This window comes from Plecotus auritus (genome assembly GCF_963455305.1).
Source record: "Plecotus auritus genome assembly, chromosome: 5".
Taxonomy (NCBI): Eukaryota; Metazoa; Chordata; class Mammalia; order Chiroptera; family Vespertilionidae; genus Plecotus; species Plecotus auritus.
Window position 1 is genome coordinate 59,423,151 of NC_137776.1, and position 21,731 is coordinate 59,444,881.

Sequence of the window (21,731 nt, forward strand, 5' to 3'; positions counted from 1 at the left end):
ATATGGACATTTTAACTATGTTAATTCTTCCAACCTGTGAACCTGGAATATCCATACATTTCTTTGTATCTTCAATTTATTTCAACAGCGTCCTATAGTTTTCTGTGTATAGGTCCTTCACTTTCTTTAACAAATAAACTTAGGTATTTTATTCTTTTTGTTGCAGTTGCAAAGGGGATTTTCTTCACTGCTTTTACCATTATTTCATTGTTAGTACATAGAAATGCAACAGATTTTTTTGTACATTGATTTTATATTCTGCAATTTTACTATAGTCTTTTGATGGAATCTTTAGGGTTTTTTTATGTACAAAATGGTTAATGGTGGAATTAGACCTCTATCCTTGAGTTTGGCTAAGATAGAATTCAGAGTCAAGAACTCTAATGCAATTAGTTAGAAAGTCACAGAGGTAGAAGTGAGCCAGCTGGACTGTGTGGATGCAGGAAACAAGTTACAAAGGCAAAAGAAAGACCCTTGAAGCTTAGGAGAAAGAAAGCAGAGATAACACCCCTGAGGAGAGAACAGGAGGAAAGGTGTGTGCATGCTCCAGAGAGAGTGGGGATGTGGGGAGGAGGAAAGGGCAGGCGTGCTCAAGAGTGTGTGAACTACCCTTGTTGAAAACATTAGACTATGTGAAGGCTTATTTCTGGACTCTCTATTCTATTGGTATACATGTCTGTCTTTATGCCATACCACACCATTACTGTCAATTTGTAGTAACTTTGGAAGTGTGAGTGTCCAACTTTGTTTTCCTTTTCCAAGATTGACTATTCAGGATCCCTTGCAAATCTATATGATTTTTAGGATGTATTTTTCTATTTCTGTAAAGAAGTCTTTAGGATTGTAATTGCTTTGGGTAGCATGGGAATTTTAACTGTTAAGTCTTCAAATCCACGAATGTGGGATGTCTTTGCTTTTAATTTATTTTGTAAATGGGATTTCCTCTGTGTTTTTTTTTTTTATTATTAGTGTAGAACCACACTCGACGTTTGTTGAAAGTATTACAGATGTCTCCTTTGTTTCCCATTGACTACCTCTATCCCACACCCGCCCAGGCCTATCCCGCTCTATTGTCTGTGTCCACGGGCTATGATATAAGTTCTCCAGTTAGTCAGTCCCCACCTTCCCTCTGAAATTCTTCAGTCCGTTCCATCTTTCTATGTCTCTGAATCTATTTTGTAGACTTTTTGTGTGTGTGTGTGTGTGTGTGTGTGTGTGTAACCTTTAGGGTTTGTGCTACCTTCTTTAGATATGCTGGATTTGATGTAATATTTGCTGTAGTTTTCTTGTAATGTCTGATTTGGTATGAATGTAATTCTGTCCTCATAAAGTGAATTTATAAGTGTTTGTATAGTATTATTATTTTTCCCTTAAATGTTTGATAAGACTTACCAGTGAAATCATCATGATATAGAGTTTCAAACTGCAGATTTTTATAAATTCAAATCTAGCTTTTAATGGGTTAGGTCCATGGTCGGCAAACTGCGGCTCGCGAGCCACATGTGGCTCTTTGGCCCCTTGAGTGTGGCTCTTCCACAAAATGCCACGGCCTGGGCGAAGAAGTGGCGTTAGAAGAAGTTTAAGTTTAAAAAATTTGGCTCTCAGAAGAGATTTCAATTGTTGTACTGTTGATATTTGGCTCTGTTGACTATTGAGTTTGCCGACCACTGGGTTAGGTCATCAAATTAGACTTGTAGGAGAGTTTTAAACCAGCTTATTATGAATTCAAATCTAGCTTTTAATAGGTTAGTTCATCAAATTAGACTTGTTAATGTTCTCTCTTCTTGGAGGTCTGCATTTTTTTAATCAACTTAAAATATTCTCATTGGCATCATTCAATGTATTTTGTCTCATTCATCTTAAGCTTGGCTCTTTTTGCCTACATGGTATATTTCTAAAATAAACATAAGTATACATCATGAACATTCTTTCACCAAGGGTAATCAATACCCTGATTTGTCTGTTTTAACATTATAGGTTAATTGGAACATTTATTAAGCATCATGTTTGGGTGATTTGTCCCTGTTGCACAAAGCAGTAATTGGTTAATTCTCATGTGTGAATATACTAATTTATTTCTCCATTCTACTACTGATAGTCACTGTTGCCCTGAACCTTTATTCATAGTTGTGGTGTACATACATAGGAACAGATATAACATTCAGTTATTCAGAGTGGTTGAATCTTTTCACCAGAATTATAAGTTGCTCCCAAAGCTGTGTGTGTGTCTTTCAATTTTTGTGGTGCCACCCATTTATTTTTAATTTTTTTATTGAAACAATTATAGATTTACAAGCAGATCTAACAGAGAGAGGTATCTTGTACACCTTGCCTAGTTTTACGTGTGTGAAGTTCTACACAGTGTTGTCCAGTTGGGGGTTTGAGCATCAACCATCAGTCAGGACAGAATAGTTCCAAACCCACAAGGACCCGGCCACTTCTGTTGCCTTTTTCTATCTACATCCATTACCTGCCTGCTCTCTTCTCACCTCCATTTTAAAGAGTTGTATGAATGGAATCGAAATCATACAGTAAATGACCGTTTGGGACAAACTTTTTTCACCTAGCATAATCCTGAAAGAGTCTTTTTAGCCTTCCTGTGGGAAACATAAGCTGAATTAATTTTAATTTTAAAAATACTAAATCCTCATTTTTAATAGAATTGAGCTAATTTCTTTATATTGTGATTGGTACATTTGCAATAATTCCTTCCAATATGTTTCCAGTTTACTGTGCTTTCTTCTAGTTCCCTTCTCCTTTTCCTTTCCTAAATTATCATGTGTCCTTTTGGGAGGCATGCACTTTATTAAATTAATTGCCTCAGAAAAATTTCCAAGACCTGTTTCTGCCTGTATTTCAACATTCTTACACAGTATTTGTATTCCTTCATCCTTTTAAATTATGAAAATAGCATTGAAGAATCATACAGAAATACATATTTTGGAAATGGGGAGACCCTTCTATACTCTGGTTTATCCTTCTATCCGTTTATAATTTGTTCTATAACATATGGGATATGATACATACTTTTGAAAAATTCCTCTTATTTAATGAATCAGATAATATTCCTTATCAGTATATGTTTAGAACTACTTAATTCTCAGCTACAGGACAGTATTTTATGGTATGAATGTGCTACAAATTAACCTTTACTCTGTTGATAGGCATCGCTCTCCAAGTAATTCTGTAAGAAAAACTCTTCATAGTATGTATAGGTGCACTTATTTAAATATTGCTGTTGGATAAATTTGCTCACCTTTCATTATCTTAAAAATTGGCTTTGCCCATTTAGACTTCAGATACATTTTAAGTCATTAAGAAAATCTTGACATTTTTATTAATTTGGGGGTGACCTGAGGAATAGAAAAATCAGTGTTCACACTATTAAAAACCTGTCTAACCACTTTGCTTTTTCTCTAAAGTTTTATTTCAATTATGTATAGAAAACACATTCTCTTGCTTGGTTTTGCAGTGCAAGGACAATACCAGTTTAGTTTTTCTTGGATATGTATGGATATTAAACGTTAGGGTAAACTATGGCTAGTGTAACTACCTTTCCTGTAGTATATTACCTGTATTTTTCTCTTGGTCAGGGTGCACCATGCTTCTTCAATGCAATTTCAATGCCTTTTTATCAGTTTTGGAAAACTGTCAGCCACTCTCATTCTCTATACCTCATTTCTTTAGACTTTATAGGTAAATTTCTCAGACCTACCTATCAGCCATCTATTTTGATTGTCTTAATGCTATTTAACATTCTCATTGACTGCATTTATTATTTCAGGAAATCTGGCTTGGCATGTAGACTAAGGGCATAGACTGCTTGAGTTTACACCCCAGCTCTGTCATTCCCTATTTGTGTGACCTTGGAAATTTATTCAATTCCTTCATAAGGTTGTTTGCAGATTAAATGTAGGCAACAGTGCTCTGGGGCAGTCTAACTTAGACAAACAGTGGCTGCATGAGTATTAAGTATTTTTTCCATAGTATACGGTTCCTTAGTTTCATTAGTTTAGAAATACTCACAGGTTATTTTCATTTTTTGACGTTTGTCTGCCTGTGCTCCTTTGACTTAAGTGGAATTCCAGCGTGGGAAGAGGGTGTAGGGCTTGCTTTGTCCATTTCCCAGTCCATATGGGCTGACAAGCTTTTTTTCTTGAACAGAGGTAGTATTCAGAGCCCAGGCCAGTGAGCTAATTTTTCACTTGAACCTTAGGGTGAAGCCTTTTGAACCTGGAAGCTTCAAATCCATGTAAAAAGATGCCTCTTCTAGTTATCATTTCTAAGTGTAGTATAGCCAGAAATGGAAATCTAGAATGAAAGTATCTTATAAATAACAGGTATTTTACCAGAACCCATTCATCTGAGTATATTAAATTGAGTTTTGAAATAAAATTTTGTGAATGGAGCTTACTAGATCTTGTGCTAGAACTGCCTGTTAAAGATGTTGGTTTATAGTAAGAATCAGATGGTACTGTTTGGATGAAAACTTTAAAAGGTAGTGAAAATAAACCTAGTTAATACTGAATGTAATGTACACTATATATTTCTTTTCAAAATTGCCAGTTTTCCCCCTGGTGACACATTTGATTTCAAATAAGCTAACTCTAGTTGCAATAAATTTCAGGTATGATTTTCAAAAGAAACCAGGAGTGCCAATTATTTATTTTTAGTTATAATAATGTCTCATTGCTTTTTCATTTATAGATGAAAAGCTCTTTGTATCTCTGATAACCCCTCTTGCTGCTTTGAGATGAACGTTGGTAGAACTGTTTCAAACCTTACAATATATAAAACTAGAATGTAGATCCACCAGTAAAAACTGTTGATTATTTTAGGGCAGTGGTCGGCAAACTCATTAGTCAACAGAGCCAAATATCAACAGTACAAGGATTGAAATTTCTTTTGAGAGCCAAATTTTTTAAACTTAAACTTCTTCTAACGCCACTTCTTCAAAATAGACTCGCCCAGGCCGTGGTATTTTGTGGAAGAGCCACACTCAAGGGGCCAAAGAGCCGCATGTGGCTCACGAGCCGCAGTTTGCCGACCACGGTTTTAGGGCATCGCTATTTTCTGATACATTGGAAAGTTGATAGTAAACGTTAGGGTAAACTATGGCTAGTGTAAATGCCTTTCCTATAGTACATAACCTGTACCTTCCTAGAGTGAAGAAGGAGTTGACATTTTCATTGCTACCTGACAACTCACAAGCAGGCAAGGAAAAATTATTCACTTAAAGGCAACAAAATAATATATGACAATAATATGCTCTCACACTATAGATATAATATACCTATGAAAAACTAAGCTAAGTAAAAGCCTATTTGAAATTTTGTTGCTGAGAGAAAAAGATTACTAGCTAATTTGAATATTATAGTAAGAAACCAGTGTACACTAATAATGTTCTTGGTGTCTTCTGTTTTTTCTGTTTAAAAGATATTAGTGTAAACATAATCAGTAAATAAAAAATACAAACCTTCTAAGCATCAACATAGATAAAATCAGCTCCTTACTATGGTGAAATATAAAAAAAAGAATGATAGCACTATTACCAAACATACTGGTATTTCTGCTAACAACGCTAAACCAAGGATTCAGAAAGGTTAGAAAAAAGAGGGTAGGCAAAAATGAGACAACTAAAGAGGGGGTTATATACTTGTCTGCAAAAGTAGAATTAAGACATGCCCCAAATTTACAAAGATACAGGAGGATACTATATAATTCTGAAGACAACCATTACTAGCTATGCAGTCCCAACTCAAAAACTGCAGCTGGCATCAGGAGAAAGCACAGTGATAGACTTGATCATACCTCTCCATCCAAAATAGATCCAAGTAATATCTCAAACTTTGACATTCAAAACCATATTTAAGCAACAAGCACCACCATCAGAAACAATACAAACAGTATTATGTCATCATGATAGAATATAATTAAGATTAATAACAAACCTGTGCCCTTTTCATCTGGAAGGTTAAAAATATGCTATTATCAGATTTATCTAGCCTAGTGGCAAGTGAATTAGCTCATTTAACACACATTATTTATAAGTATTTCTTAGCTTTTTATAAATAAAAATTAAGTCCAGCCCAGCCAGGGTGTGGCTCAATGATTGAGCATTGACCTATGAACCAGGAGGTCATAGTTTGATTCCTGGGCATATGCCCAGGTTGCATGCTTGATCTTCAGTGTGGGGTGTGCAGGAGGCAGCCAATCAGTGATTCTCTTTCATCATTGAAGTTTCTATCTCTCTCCCTGAAATCATTAAAAGCATATCTTTTTTAAAAAATGTAAGTCCTCAATGTTGCTAATATGTTCTGTCTTTAAACAAAATAACAAATCCAATTTTACCATAGGCTAATTGATATAAACAAGAATTAAGTTCCTACACCATCTCATCAACATTATAACTAAAGTATTTTAAACAGAATGATATTATTCAAGAATCTGCTGTTTATTTGCCTTATCAAATTGGTCTTACAACAACTCAACAGTAAGACAAATAACCCAATTAAAAATAGGCAAAAGATTAGAAGACCTTTCTCCACAGGAGGTATATAAATGGCCAATAAGCACTAGAAAAGACACTCAATATCATTAGAGAAATGAAAATCAAAACCACAGTGAGATCCCACTTTATATCCACTAGGATGACTAGAATTAAAAAAAGGAAAATAATGTATTAAGGATATGAAGAAATAATGCTGGTGAGAAGTTTTAAAATGATGGAGCTCCTGTTGGCAAACAGTTCACAGTTCCTCAAACACACTTACCATGTGATCCACCAATTGTATTCCTAGCTATATATCCAAGAGAATTAAAAATATATGTTGCCATAAAAGGTTGTACATGAACGTTCATAGTAGTATTATTGGTAATAGCCAAAAAGTGGAAATAACTCAAATGTCCCATTATTGGATGAATAAAAAAAATGTGGTATATTCATTCAATGGAATATTAATCAGCCATAAAAAAGGAAAAAATACATATAGATGTTACATGGATGAACCTTAGAAACATTATTATGCTAAGTGAAAGATGCCAAAGACCACATATTGTGTGGTTCTGTTAATATCTACAAAGACAAAATAGTGGTTGCCAATAAGGGAGAGTGACTGCTAATGGCTGCAAGGTTTTCTTATGGAATGATGAAAATATTTTGAAATTGGATAGTGGTGATGGTTGCATGAGTCTGTGAATTATATCTTAAACAGAAGCAAAAGGCAGTAACAGTATCTGCAGAAAGCATCTACCATCTCTAGGACTTAGGGAACAAAGAAGTTGAGGTTATCAAGGCCTCTAAGAAGGGGGAGCTACCCAGCTGACACTAGTTTCTCTAAAGGAGGAAGGATAAGACAAATTTGGGCAGTGCCAACAATGAAGCAAGCAAATAAATCTGAAGAGTGTAACTGACTACTCCTGCCAGGTGAAGGGTCATGGCCAGGCACAGTGCTGAGAGGAGCCTTCACCCTGTGTCTGTCTTCCTTTAGACTCAGGATCTAACCAGGAGCCAGCTGGCAAAATAGAAATGGTTTTGGAGCTGAGAGACAGTAGGTTAATAGGGCTAATCAGCATTTAACAAGTTAGATGAAAGAGGAATAAATAACTTTCATGTGTGTAAACACAAAGGTATAACAAAACTCTAGACATAAATATGGAGAATTTACCAGACACAACAAAACTATAAAACATAACATTGCGGTAGTCAAGAAGACTATTTGGTTTCTCCCTGGAGATTCAGAAGGTGATTATGAGGTTCCAATGGAAAGAACACACAACAAAGAGGACAGTCACTGGCAATCCCAGATGTGAGGACATGTTATAAAACCACTATAAATAACACACTGTGCAACTGGCACTTGAATAGACAGACCAATGGAAAATAATTTTTAAGAATCCAGAAATTGATCCAAGTGCATTTGGAAACTCAGTGAATGATAAAAATGGCATTTTAAATCAGTGGGAAAAATAATTTAAACAAGTGGTATTCTTACCACTGAAGAGTCATATGAAAAAGGATAAAAATAGCTTTACCTCCCTATATTGTACATCTAAAATTCCAAATGGATCAGATATCCTATCTAATAAGAGAGTAATATGCAAATTAACCATCACTCTGCTACACCCACAAGCCATGCCCACCAGCCAATCAGGAGTGAATATGCAAATAAACCCAACCAAGATGGCTACAGCCACAGAGGAGTAGGAGGGAGGCTTGGGTTTCCCCGGCAATGGAGGAAGCCAAGCTTTCCGCCTGCCCTTGCTGGCCTAGGCCTCCACTCAAGCCTACAAAGTTTCAATGATAGAAGATACATAAATCCCAACAGAAATGGCGGCAGCCATGGAGCTTGAAAGAGCAGGAGGCTAGGGTTGCCCGTGGCGATGGAGGAAGCCAAGCTTTCCGCACACCCTGGCCGGCCCAAGCCTCCACTTAAGGCTACAAAGTTTCAATTATAGAAGATACATAAATCCCAATAGAAATGGCTGCCGCTGTGGAGCAAGCAGAAGGCTTGGCTCCGCTCCAGGCTACAAAGTTTCAATTGTAGAAGATAAATAAACCCCAGATACCAGGGCCTCCGCTTGGGACACCAGGGGGCGTGGCCGGCCTGCAAACTACCACAGGCCCCTCGCCCAGGCCGCCCCATGCCCCAAGGGAACTCCCACCCTGATCTGGGACACCCTTCAGGGCAAACCAGCTGGCCCCCACCCATGCAACAGGCCTCTATCCTATATAATAAAAGAATAATATGCAGATTGACCATCACTCCAACACACAAGATGGCTGCCCCCATGTGGTCAAAGATCCTGCCCCCATGTGGACACAAGATGGCTACCACAAGATGGCCAGCAGGAGACGGCAGTTGGGAGGGACCAGGCCTGCAAGGGAAGGCAGTTGTGGGCAATCAGGCCAGCAGGGGAGGGCAGTTGGGAGGGACCAGGCCTGCAAGGGAGGGCAGTTGGGGGTGATCAAGACTGCAGGGGAGGGCAGTTAGGGGTGACCAAGCCGGCAAAGGAGGGAAGTTGGGGGCAACCAGGCCTGCAGGGAAAGGCAGTTGGGAGGGACCTAGGCCTGCAGGGGAGAGCTGTTGGGGGGGACCAGGCCTACAGGGGAGGGCAGTTAGGGGTGACCAGGCCTGCAGGGTAGGGCAGTTGGGTGGGACCCAGGCCTGCAGGGGAGAGCAGTTGGGGGGGACAAGGCCTGCAGGGGAGGGCAGTTAAGGGTGACCAGGCCTGCAGGGGAGGGCAGTTAGGGGTGACCAGGCTGGCAGGGGAGTGGTTAGGGGGTGATCAGGCTGCAGGCAGAAGCAGTTAGGGGCAATCAGGAAGGCAGGCAGGTGAGCATTTGGGAGCCAGCAGTCCTGGATTGTGAGAGGGATGTCCCAGATTGGAGAGGGTGCAGGCTGGGCTGAGAGACACCCCCCTCCCCCGTGCACGAATTTCGTGCACTGGGCCTCTAGTATAAACATAAAAATGAAACTGTACAATGTTTAGAAGAAAATGCAGGCGAATTCCTTGATAATCTGAACTCAAAATATGAAAGAAATAAGTGAGAAATGGAGTGTTAATATTCCAAGGTATTAAAAAAGAATTTAAAGAAGAATTAATACTAATCCTTCTCACACTTTCATAAAACAGAAGAGGGAAGGAACTTATCCAAATTCATTTTATATCACCAGCATGACCCAGACAAAGATACTACAAGAAAAGAAAATACGCCAATATTTCTGATGAACGTAGATGGAAAAATTCTCAAAATACTAGCAAACCAAATTCAATGCATTAAAAGGATCATACACCATGATCAAGTGAAATTTGTTCTAGGGATACAAGGATATTTTAACACTCATAAATCAATGTGATATACCACATTAACAAAATTAAGGATAAATTTTGTGTCATTATCTCAATAGATAGAGAAAAAGCATTTGCCAAAATGTAACATCCATTTATGATTGAAACTCTCAACAAAGTTGGTAGGAGAGGGAACATACCTCAATATAATAAAGACCATGTAGGCCTGGCCATGGTTGCTCAGTGGTTGAGTCTCGACCTATGAACCAGGAGGTCATGATTCTATTTCTGATAAGGGCACATGCCCAGGTTGCAGGCTTGATCCTCAATATGAAGGAGGCAGCCAGTCAATGATTCTCATCATTGATGGTTTCATCTCTCTCTCCTTCTCCATCTCTAAAATCAATAAAAATATATTTTTAAAAAAAGACCATATAAGATAAGCCCACAACTAACATAATCAATGGTGAAAAGCTTTTCCTTCAGTTCAGGAACAAGAGTGAAAAAAAAAATAACTCCTGCCACTTTAACACTAGTGTCCCGGTGCACGGATTCGTGCACAGTGAAAGGAAATTAATTAGAAGAAATATTTCAATATCGCTATTCGCCCTTTCTCTATAATAGAAGTGTCAACCAAATTCACGATCGACAATGACAGATCGAAACACACGCATGTGATTGGCACCAGCTAGAGCTTTATATGTATTGCATATGCATGAGTCAGCTTAGCCTTTTATATATATAGAATAAACTTGCTTAATTAGACCTGCTTTCTGATTTAGCTAAACTTTTTCCAGCCCAGTGAAGCACCCCAACTTCTCTTTCAAGTAATTGTCAGCAATGTAGCAGTAAATATCAACATGAAGCAGATTATTATTGTAGAAAACACAGGGAGAACAAAGGGTAAAATATTTAACTGCAGCAGTGTTTGACTATATTCTGCACAGTGAAAAAACAAGTCATTATCAAGGTCTACTATTTCTTCTTTTCAGTTGGGTCAAGTTTCTTTCTACATCTCCGTTTTCTGGCAAATTAAAAGAAAGTAGGATTCCACTGAGTCTCCTATCTACCTACTCCAGGACTTCTGTGAGGATCAAATGAGATGAGGCACAGGAAAATGCTTCATAGACATTTGGTTCAAGTGTAATAATGTGGATTTTTTTTCAATAGATAAGAGTTACACATATGTTGATATATATGCGATTTGCTATGTGTTCTGTTTTGTTGTATTGACAGCAAGCCTCAAAACTTCATATGTCAAATTCTCTGAAAGTGTTATCATAGATATTTTTACACTTAAAAATGTTGAATTCCGTGCCAAAAAAAGAGCATTTGTGGGAAGTTTTAGTTCATTACTTTATTTTGAAGATAAGTGCTGCTGAAAGTTACCATATACTTCGGGAAACTTATGGTGAACATGCTCCATCTCAAGATACTTGTGTACACTGGTTTAAATGTTTTAAAAGTGATGATTTCGATGTGTAAGACAAAGAATGTTCAGGTTAACCGAAAAAGTTTGAAGACCAACAATTACAAGCATTATTGGATGAAGATGCGTGTCAAATTCCAAAACAACTTTCAGAAAGATTAAATATTGCTCAGCAAACAATTTCCGATCGTTTATAAGCAATGGAAAGATTTTAAAGGAAAATGGGTGCCACATCAACTGAACGAAAGACAAATGGAAAACTGAAAAGTCATCAGTCAAATGTTGCTTCAATGGCATGAAAGGAAGTCTTTTTTTGCATCGAATTGTGACTGGTGATGAAAAGTGGATTTATTTTGAGAATCCCAAATGCACAAAATCAAGGGTTGATCTAGGTCAACCATCAACATTGACAGCAAGGCAAATCGCTTTGGAAAGAAGACAATGCTCTGCATTTGGTGGGATTAGGAAGGTGTGGTGTATTATGAGCTTCTAAAACCAGGTTAAACTGTTAACACTGATCGCTACCGACAACAAATAATCAATTTGAACCACGCTTTGATCGTAAAACGACCAGAATGGGCCAGAAGACACGGCAAAGTAATTTTGCTTCATGATGACGCACCATCACGCACTTCAAAACCAGTTCAAGACATGTTAAAAGATCTTGCTTGGGAAGTATTAACCCACCCGCTGTATTCACCAGACCTTGCTCCTTCAGATTACCACTTGTTTTGATCGATGGCTCACGCACTTTCTGAGCAGCACTTCAAAATGCACAAAGAAGTGGAAAATTGGGTCTCTGAATGGTTTACCTCAAAACAAGAAAAGTTCTATTGGGACAGTATCCACAAATTACCTGAAAGATGGGGGAAATGTGTAACTAGCAATGGACATTACTTTGAATAAAGCACTTTTGATGTTTCTCTTGAAATTACCGTGTTTTCTTTGATTACAAAATCCTCATTATTAACCGGTACACCTAGTATACTTATGTTTTCAAAAAAGAAACAAAAGAAAAAACTAATATACATACAACTCTATTCCAACAAACTAGACAATCTGGAGGAAATGGACATATTCCTAGAAAAATACAACCTTAAAAAAAATCAGGAAGAATCTAAAAAAATCTCAATTGGCTGATAATAATGGAAGAAATTGAAGCGGTCATCAAAAAGCTTCCAGCAAACAAAAGCCCGGGGCCAGACGGCTTCACAGGAGAGTTTTACCAAACATTCAAGGAAGAACTAAAACCTATCCTCCTCAGATTATTCCAAAAAATTTAAGAAGAAGGAACACTTCCAAGCTCATTCTATGAAGCCAGCATCACCCTAATACCAAAACCAGATAAAGACAACACAATGCACGAGAATTACAGGCCAATATCCCTCATGAATATAGATGCTAAAATCCACAACAAAATTCTAGCAAATCAGATTCAGCATTACATTAGAAAGATCATACATCATGACCAAGTGGTATTTATTCCGGGGATGCAAGGATGGTACAATATCCGCAAATCAATAAGCGTGATATATCGCATAAACCAATAGAAAGATAAAAACCACAGTCATAACAATTGATGCAGAAAAAGCATTTGACAAAAGCCAACACCCTTTCTTGATAAAAACTCTCAGCAAGGTGGGAATAGAAGGATCATACCTCAACATGATAAAAGCCTTATATGACAAACCCACAGCCAACATCGTACTCAATGGGCAAAAACTAAAACCATTTCCCCTAAGAACAGGAACAAGACAGGGATGCCCACTCTCACCATTCCTGTTCGACATAGTACTGGAAGTGCTAGCCATTGCAATCAGACAAGAAGAAGAAATAAAAGGCATCCAAATTGGAAAAGAAGAAGTAAAGCTGTCCTTAATTGCAGATGACATGATACTGTATATAGAAAACCCTAAAAACTCCATAAAAATTTATTAGACTTAATGAATTCGGCAATGTAGCAGGATACAAAATTAATGCCAAAAAATCTATGGCATTTCTATACAGCAAGTGAACTTACAGAAAAAAAGACTAAAAAAACAATCCCATTTACCATCGCACCAAAAAAATTAAGATACCTAGGAATAAACTTAACTAAGGAGGTAAAAGACCTGTACTTGGAAAATGACAGGACACTGATAAAAGTGATAGAGGAAGACATAAACGGATGGAAGAACATACGATGTTCATGGATTGGTAGAATCAACATCATTAAAATGTCCATACTACCCAAAGCAATTTATAGATTCAATGTACTCCCCATCAAAATACCAATGGCATATTTCAAAGACCTAGAACAAACTCTCCAAAAATTCATCTGGAATAAAAAAGAATAACTGTAGCAATCCTGAGAAAGAACAACAAAGTAGGTGGGATCTCATTACCAGATATCAAGCTGTATTACAAAGCCACTGTTCTCAAAACTGCCTGGTACTGGCACAAGGAACAGATATATAGATCAATGGAATAGAATAGAGAACCCAGATATCGACCCAAACCACTATTCTCAATATTTGACAAAGGAGGCACGAACATACAATGGAGTCAAGACAGTCTCTTCAATAAATGGTGTTGGGAAAATTGGTCAGATACATGCAAAAAAAAAAAAAAAATGAAACTAGACCACCAACTTACACCATACACAAAAATAAACTCAAAATGGATAAAGGACTTAAACATAAGATGGGAAACCATAAAAATACTAGAGGAATCAACAGGCAGCAAAATCTCAGACATATGCCCAAGCAGTTTCTTCACCGATACAGCTCCTAGGGCAATGGAAACTAGAGAGAAAATAAACAAATGGGACTACATCAAAATAAAAAGCTTTTGCACAGCAAAGGAGACCATCAATAAGACAACAAGAAGGCCCACTGCATGGTAGAACATATTTGCCAATGTTATCACTATAAGGGTTTAATCTCCAACATTTATAGGGAACTCATACAACTTGACAAAAGGAAGATAACCCAATCAAAAAAATGGGCAATGGACCTAAATAAACACTTTTCGAAAGAAGACATAAGGAAGACCAAGAGACATATGAAAACATGCTCAAAGTCACTAATCATCTGAGAGATGCAAATCAAAACAACAATGAGGTACCATCTCACACCTGTCTGAATGGCTATCATCATCAAATCAACAACTAGTGCTGGCAAGGATGCAGAGAAAAAAGAACCCTTGTGCACTGCTGGTGGGAATGCAGACTGGTGCAGCCACTGTGGAGAACAGTATGGAGTTTCCTTGAAAAACTAAAAGTGGAACTCCCATTTGACCCAGTAATCCCACTTCTAGGAATATATCCCAAGAAACTAGAAACACCAATCAGAAAGGATATATATATGCACCCCTATGTTCATAGCGGCACAATTTACCATAGCTAAGATTTGGAAGCTAAGTGCCCATCAGCAGATTAATGGATTAAAAAATGGTGGTACATCTACACAATGGAATACTATGCTGTGGTAAAAAAGAAGGAATTCTTACCATTTACAACAGCATGGATGGAACTGGAGCATTATGTTAAGCGAAATAAGCCAGTCAGAGAGATAAATATCACATGATGTCACTCATTTATGGAAAATAATGAACAACATAAACTGATGAACAAAAACAGATCCAGAGACAGAAAGCATCTTTCAGACCGTCAAACCTCAGAGGGAAGATAGGGGAGCGGGGGGTGGTAAGGGGGAGAGACCAACCAAAGGACTTGTATGCATGCATATAAGCCTAACCAATGGACACAGACAACAGGGGGGTGAGGGCATGAGTGAGGGGTGGTGGGGGGTAATGGGGAGATAAGGACACATATATAATACCTTAATAAAATAAAAAAAACTAATATACATGGTTACCTATAAGAGAAGGGACATAGAAAGGACTCCTCTGAATGTACCTTGTTTTACAGTTTTTACTTAGAAACCACTTGAATGTATAGAGTTAAAATCAATCATGAAAACCAAATCTCTAAAAATTGAGAGGATTAAAAGGAAATGGACCAAATTATATGTCAAGTTGGTAACATAATCAGAAGTTTTTTTCAAGTGTTTTTCAAACAGTTTTGCCATTACACAATTCTACTGGATCTCTTCTGTTAGTAACATGTAGGCATTGTCTGTTTGAAACAGTTGTATGCATTGTAGATTAAAGCAAATAGGTAACTTTGTACATATAATTAAGGGACTAACATTTTCAGTTTAAGAGAAAGGGCTAGCAGTATAAAAAAGTGTAGTGAAGCAAAAACTCCAATCTTTTTACTTGCAAAGGCAAAGAATTTTGCAAGAACATGGCATTACAAATTTAGCCAGTGGATTTGAAAATTTTTTTTGCATCATACATACCTTTACTGTCAAGTCCTTAGTGGGACTAGTTCTAGAATCTCTCAGTATCTGTTCTTATGTATCTTTAGTACCACTATCCTCTGCCTGGCTCTTTTCTTCCTTTTCACTACATCTGAATTTTGATAGGGTTCTTTTTCAGTTGTAGTGTTCAAAATGAATCAGTAAAATACTGACACTATTCAAGGTAATTTGTGCAGTCTTAATGCATCTTAAATGTTAGAAATTAGTGTACTGTGGCAGAAATATTTGGTAGTAGTGATATATCACAAAGACCTTGGCAATGGAGTTTTTTATATCCAACTCATTTTAGTGATCCTAACTTCCTTTTTCTACATTGCAAATAATTTGTGTTTTGTTTTGTTTTAGATGGCTATTCATATGAAAAGGAAGCAATGGAAAACTGGATCAGCAAAAAGAAACGTACAAGTCCCATGACAAATCTTGTTCTTCCTTCAGCAGTACTTATACCAAATAGGACTCTGAAAATGGCCATCAATCGATGGCTAGAGACATATCAAAAATAAAATTATTTATATTATATTGTATTATTTACATTTTATCAGTGATCTCATTTGAATGATTTAAAGGTAAATACTAATTGGACATTATTAAAAGCAAAACAGGAGAAAGATAAACTTCTTAAATTTACCTACAAAGACTAGTATCTATTTTAATTCTTTAAAATATATGGGCTAGCCGAAACCGGTTTGGCTCAGTGGATAGAGCGTCGGCCTGTGGACTGAAGGGTCCCAGGTTCGATTCCGGTCAAGGGCATGTACCTTGGTTGCAGGCACATCCCCAGTGGGAGGTGTGCAGGAGGCAGCTGATCGATGTTTCTAGCTCTCTATCCCTCTTCCTTCCTCTCTGTGAAATATCAATAAAATATATTTAAAAAAAATATATATATATGGGCTAAATAACACATCTAACCTCTTTTCTATTTTTACTATAAAAGCCTTTTCATACAGTGAAAAATATCTGAACCTCTAGAGTTTAGAGAATAAAGTTTTACTTCGACTTTAAATTGCAATGCTCAATTTTATTCTTATTAGATACTAGAGGCCCGGTGCATGAAATTCGTTGTGGGGGTGCCCCTCAGCCCAACCTGCACCCTCTACAATCTGGGAGCCCTCGGGAATGTCCTATTGATGGCTTAGGCCCGCTCCGCATGGTTCTCTGCTCTCTGCAGGGCCTGCCTGCTCCACACCACGGCGATGGGCATGCTTGCTTCCCCGTTTCAGGCAAAAAGACTAATTTTGACCCTTGAATATTTTGGGATTTCTAGAAGCTGTCACACCTTTAAGATTATGACCAAATGAAATTAAATAGGCATTTAGTAGTATTACTATGAAAATAGGCTTTTCACTGTTTCTCTAGGGTCAGCAAACTGCGGCTCGCGAGCCACATGCGGCTCTCTGGCCCCTTGAGTGTGGCTCTTCCACAAAATACCATGGCCTGGACGAGTCTATTTTGAAGAAGTGGCGTTGGAAGAAGTTTACGTTTAAAAAATTTGGCTCTCAAAAGAAATTTCAATCGTACTGTTGATATTTGGCTCTGTTGACTAATGAGTTTGCCAACCACTGCTCTAGGGTAACAAGATCACCTGGAGTAAAGCAAGGCAGATAGTTGTCACTAGGACATTTTCTACTTACCCATGGTTGCTTTAAAGTAATGCAAAAACAAATTCTATTAATAGTCTTTATTCCATGTGGAAAAGTACAGTAGTTGTGCAGAAACAAAACTACATAACAAAAGAGTAAGACTCACAAATATTAAAGAAAACAATAAATAAGCCATAGAAGTTATAGCAGAACTCATGAAAAGCTTATAAAACAATGACAAAATACAACAGGAACAAATGTTGAAGAATAACACCAGAAGATTCCTATTCGTACAAAACCATAAAGATGCTCACAGGAACTTCATTATGACGAATCATTTTTAAAACATTTTGTAAATATAGAACTTCCTTCTCCCCAATTCTAGAAAATAAATTTCACATCCCAACGTATAAAACAAACACACTCCCACCTCTCTCAAACTAGCATTTTAACATCCTTCAATAGCACACCATTTTCATATAAAAATACCTTTAATCCAAGGCTCATTCCTGTACCTTATCTTTACAAATGAATAATACATCAGTTTGAACTTAAGTAGCACCTCAAAGGTGTTCATATAAATGAAATAAAGTGCCGTTACTGGTACACTGTTAACATGCCATAATAATATAGTGTTCAGTGCAATAACCAGCATGGATGACGTTTACAAAGAACATGCAAATATATGACTTTTTTTTTTTTTAAAGGTTAGCTACTTGAAATAGTATATACAAGTCTGGATACACTTGGCTATTTAATATATACAACATGTGACTATAAAGTAATGATTGTGTAATAAAACAAAAACAACCAACGAACCAGACTTTAAGGATTCAAATTAAATATTGTCCTTAAAGGACCTTGAAGGCTTGTTGCAGGAGTGCTATCCCTGTTAAAAGCGGTTTGGGAACCAATTGAAAGCCAATTTATGTCACCGAGAATGCTATATTCTTAATATTCTAGCCCAAATCCAACTTAACCACCAATCAGGATTCCATATAGCTTACACTGTTTCCAAACATTAAGACAACTTGAAATGGGAATATAGCTCAAAAAAGGTGCTATAAAAATATGTTTAATGAAAACTGTAACAGAAATAAGTGCTTAATCCTCTTCAGGGGACAGCTATGAAGGGAACAATACTTGGCTGTTCTTGTATTTTGCTTAAGAAAATCAGGTATATAACATTTATAGTCACACACATTCAGCTAGAAATCACTGGGGTCTTAATTTTATAGATAGATCTATAAACTGGGATTTGACTCAATGGAACTGTAACTAGAAAATTCTATCTTTTCCAGAATACATCATCTGGCAATTTAGTCATGAGTTAAAACTATCACTAGACATTTATATTCTCTAAGAAATAGTATGATTTTTGCCATATAGCAGAGGACTAGACATTTATATTCTCTAAGAAATATTATGATTTTATCACATAGCTAAGGCTAGGAGAAAAGTGATAAAAACCAAACAATTTCATAAGAGAAAAGCACAAGTTATTTGGCTGCCTTAAGTGTTTAACTTAATAGGCATAACTAATTGTAGTTTTCAATTCTGGTTAGCATTCTTATTGATGGTGACTTGTATTTATCAAAGAAATTTTATCCCACATTTTTCAAGTAAATCTGATCCGCTCCCAAGGAAAAAAGAAACAAAAATATGGGTAAAAAGTAATTTTTCCTCATAAAAAAATACTTTCATTACCACCAAGAGCCAACACAGTTTTTCAAATTCCCCCAGCGGGTCTCCGGGCTCACACATTTGACTCTATGAATGACCGCTTTGGCTTGGCGGAGGGAAGGTGACTCCTGTGGGCTTCGTTACCGATGTGCGGCTGCTGTTTAGAGATGCTTTCCTGGTACAGATGAGAAACAGTCTTGGTTATCCTGTTATCTTGACAGTGGGCTGGAACCGGGCACTTCCTTTCTTCTAGCTCCTTCCCGGGTGCCCCATTGTGGACACTGCCCCCCAGGGTGGACACGGCACAGGGTTTGGCTTGGCTGTGATACCCGGCCGCCTGTTTGAGAGAGGGCTTCTCCGAGTTCGAGGCCTGCAGGCCGGCTGCAGGTGTGTGTGGCAGCAGCCCCTCCGACACGGCAGCGTGCCAGGTGCGGCCGGGGGGGTTGCTCTGCTGCTGGAACCTGGCAGTCTTATCCATGATGCCCATGAACGGAGTGTTGCGCGGTCTGTGCTCGGCGGTGCCGCTCTGGACCAGGTTAACAGCCTTGTCTTTGACTCGAGCCTCTGGTCCCTGGCCCTTGAAGCCGTCGGAAAAACTGCTGCTTGACGTCAAACTGCTGGTTGAACTGGACATCTTGATGCTGCTGGAGGGAGACCCAGAGGAGCCCGAGCTGGTGAGGGAAGCGGGGTGTCGCATGTCGCTGCCGCTCACTGGCCCGCCTTGGCCCAGCGGGGCTACATCCACGGCCCCGGAGGCGTGAGACAGGAGCCGCTCTGCGCTTTTGATCTTGCTTGGTAGAGGGTATGCAGCCCCACTCTCGCTGTGCTGCAGCTGGACACCGTGGCCCGGGCCCAGCCGCTCCCCAAACCGACCTGGACCCAACCCTGCGGTGAAGGGGCCTGCTCCCTCCGAGTGCGGGCTTCTGCCGCCCGCGGTGGCTGCCGAGATCCGGCCTGGCATGGGGCTCGGGGGAGGATGCGGAGAAGAGCCCTGCATTCTCATGCTCCCGTTCCTCGCGCCAGCCTGCCCAGAGCCCAGGTGTTGGCTGGTTTTCACGATCTGCGCCTGCTTGGTGGGCTGCATCACCAACCCCGGCTGCGCCACGGGCTCCCTCGGGGGCTGGGCGGCTCCTGGCCGGTTCTGTGGCGAGGCGGGCCTCATCTTGGCCTGTAACCCTTCTTGAAGGTTCCGGATGTACGGGGACGGGACAGAGGGGTGGGGCCTGGGAGTCAGGGAAACGGGGCCGTCCTGCGGAGACGTTTCCTCTTCCGCCTCCTCCAGGGGAAAGTGGTCACCGGGCCCAGGGGCTGGGGCCTCCTCTTCGTTATCCGAGTCCGTGGGAGGGGCGGGCGGTGGGCACTGCTGTTTTTGCTGCTGGCTCCTCTGGAGCTGCTTGCACTCCTCCTCCACGCGGGCCAGGAGCCTCCTGATTTCCTGATTGGTGGGGCAGAGCTTCACAGCCTCCCGCAGGTCCGCCAGAGCGGCCGCGAACTGCCTTTATGTGAAAGAGAAGGTACAGTCACACGCCAAGCAAACACATGCTCTGAAAGCAGCTGTTCCTAACCCAGCGCGGCTATGAGAGAAGGGAGCCGCGGAGGCTTGAACCCTTGCTGGTAGACAGGTCCCATGTAACTAGCTTAGAGTCACTCAGTTCATGAGGACTGCTAATTCCAAGCCAGATCCGCGTGACTCAGGCCCAGCTGCCTCTATTAAGACCACTGGGCTGGGAATGAGAGTGGGCGTAAGTCGGTGGCTGTCAGAATCCTCTTACAGTTACCTTCCCTCTCCCCTCTCCCCACACCACCTCTTACTCTAAAGTCCTATGCCTCCTGCCCCCTCTCCACCACCCCCACTTCATGTCTCCAGTGGGCGGTTTTACTTGATAATACAAGGCACCTAGGACCTTCATGTTGCAGTAAGTGTCAGCTGGGGTGGAGGGAAGGAATAGTCATGCAGGTGTCAGAAGAAAAGTTTTAGCCATTGCTAATAATTCCTACTCCTGTGCCTCTTGGAAGCTACCCCTTTAGGATGAAAAGGGATAAGAGGCCCCACAGGACTGCTTATGAGCCAGAAGCCCCCAAGTCAACAGCAGCTCTGATACTAGAAGCACAAGAAAGCTTCTCTAGTCACGCATCTAACCCCAGACAGTACCTGCTGTTTCTCTTCGCTCTCGCCCTGGCATAAAAGGCTTCATAGGACTTTGGTTTCAGTTCGAGCGCCTTGGAAGCAAATTCTTCTGCCATGCCAAAGTCCTGGTGTCGACATTTAAATAGACGAGTCAAAAGAAGCATTGGAACATGATTACAGGCAACTGTCTAACAGGAGTTTTGCTCTAAAGGTTAGCAGAGAATTGGGACTTAACTGGACAGAGATGAAGGGCAAGGCACGTTTGTTTTTCTGTTTAGTTTTTAAAGTTAGGAGATAGTTAAAGCGTATTAATATTCTTAAGAGGAGGGTCCCACAGAGAAGCAAAAATAGACCATTTGGGAGAGAGCACTGGTAGAAGCCGTGCACCAGAAGGCGGGAGCAGATGGACCCAGCACACACGGGAGGGTCAGCCCAGAGGGGGCCTGGGCGCGTCATCCACGCTAACAGGACGGAAGGCAGAACAGTGGGCCCAGAAGCAGACAGGTCAACAGATTTGGTGTTGGGAGGGTGAAGTTAAAAAGGAAGTAGAAGAGAGAAGTACTAAAACAAATCTACTAGTTATGAGTTACAAATTAACCGAGTTAGCTACTATTTGTTACAATTTAAGCAGTTACTGGCATAATTTCTTAGCAAACATAGTAAGCTCCAGGTAGGTTGCAATACAGTTGAGTTGAACTTTACCATTTGAATCTGGGGATTGGCCGCTCTGACTATGCTGGCCCCATGCGGCTGAG

The 21,731-nt window shown here is 39.6% G+C and overlaps 2 protein-coding genes across 15 annotated transcripts in view; one reads left to right on the forward strand and one right to left on the reverse strand.

Annotated features, from left to right (window-relative positions):
• Positions 1-16,453, forward strand: part of WDSUB1 (WD repeat, sterile alpha motif and U-box domain containing 1) — a 49,454-nt gene extending 33,001 nt beyond the window's left edge. For 2 of the 3 annotated variants that reach the window (XM_080668110.1, XM_080668111.1), the window contains one exon: positions 15,931-16,453. In XM_080668110.1, the coding sequence (XP_080524236.1) occupies positions 15,931-16,088 (158 nt within the window). In that variant the 3' untranslated portion in view covers positions 16,089-16,453. The remainder of the gene's footprint in view (positions 1-15,930) is intronic. The other variant, XR_013960598.1, reaches the window with a different exon arrangement.
• Positions 16,454-17,250: 797 nt separating this feature from the next.
• Positions 17,251-21,731, reverse strand: part of TANC1 (tetratricopeptide repeat, ankyrin repeat and coiled-coil containing 1) — a 244,458-nt gene continuing 239,977 nt past the window's right edge. For all 12 annotated transcript variants that reach the window (XM_080669582.1, XM_080669579.1, XM_080669577.1 and 9 more), the window contains 2 exons: positions 21,001-21,101; positions 17,251-20,344 (listed from right to left, as the gene is read on the reverse strand). In XM_080669582.1, the coding sequence (XP_080525708.1) occupies positions 18,922-20,344; positions 21,001-21,101 (1,524 nt within the window). In that variant the 3' untranslated portion in view covers positions 17,251-18,921. The remainder of the gene's footprint in view (positions 20,345-21,000; positions 21,102-21,731) is intronic.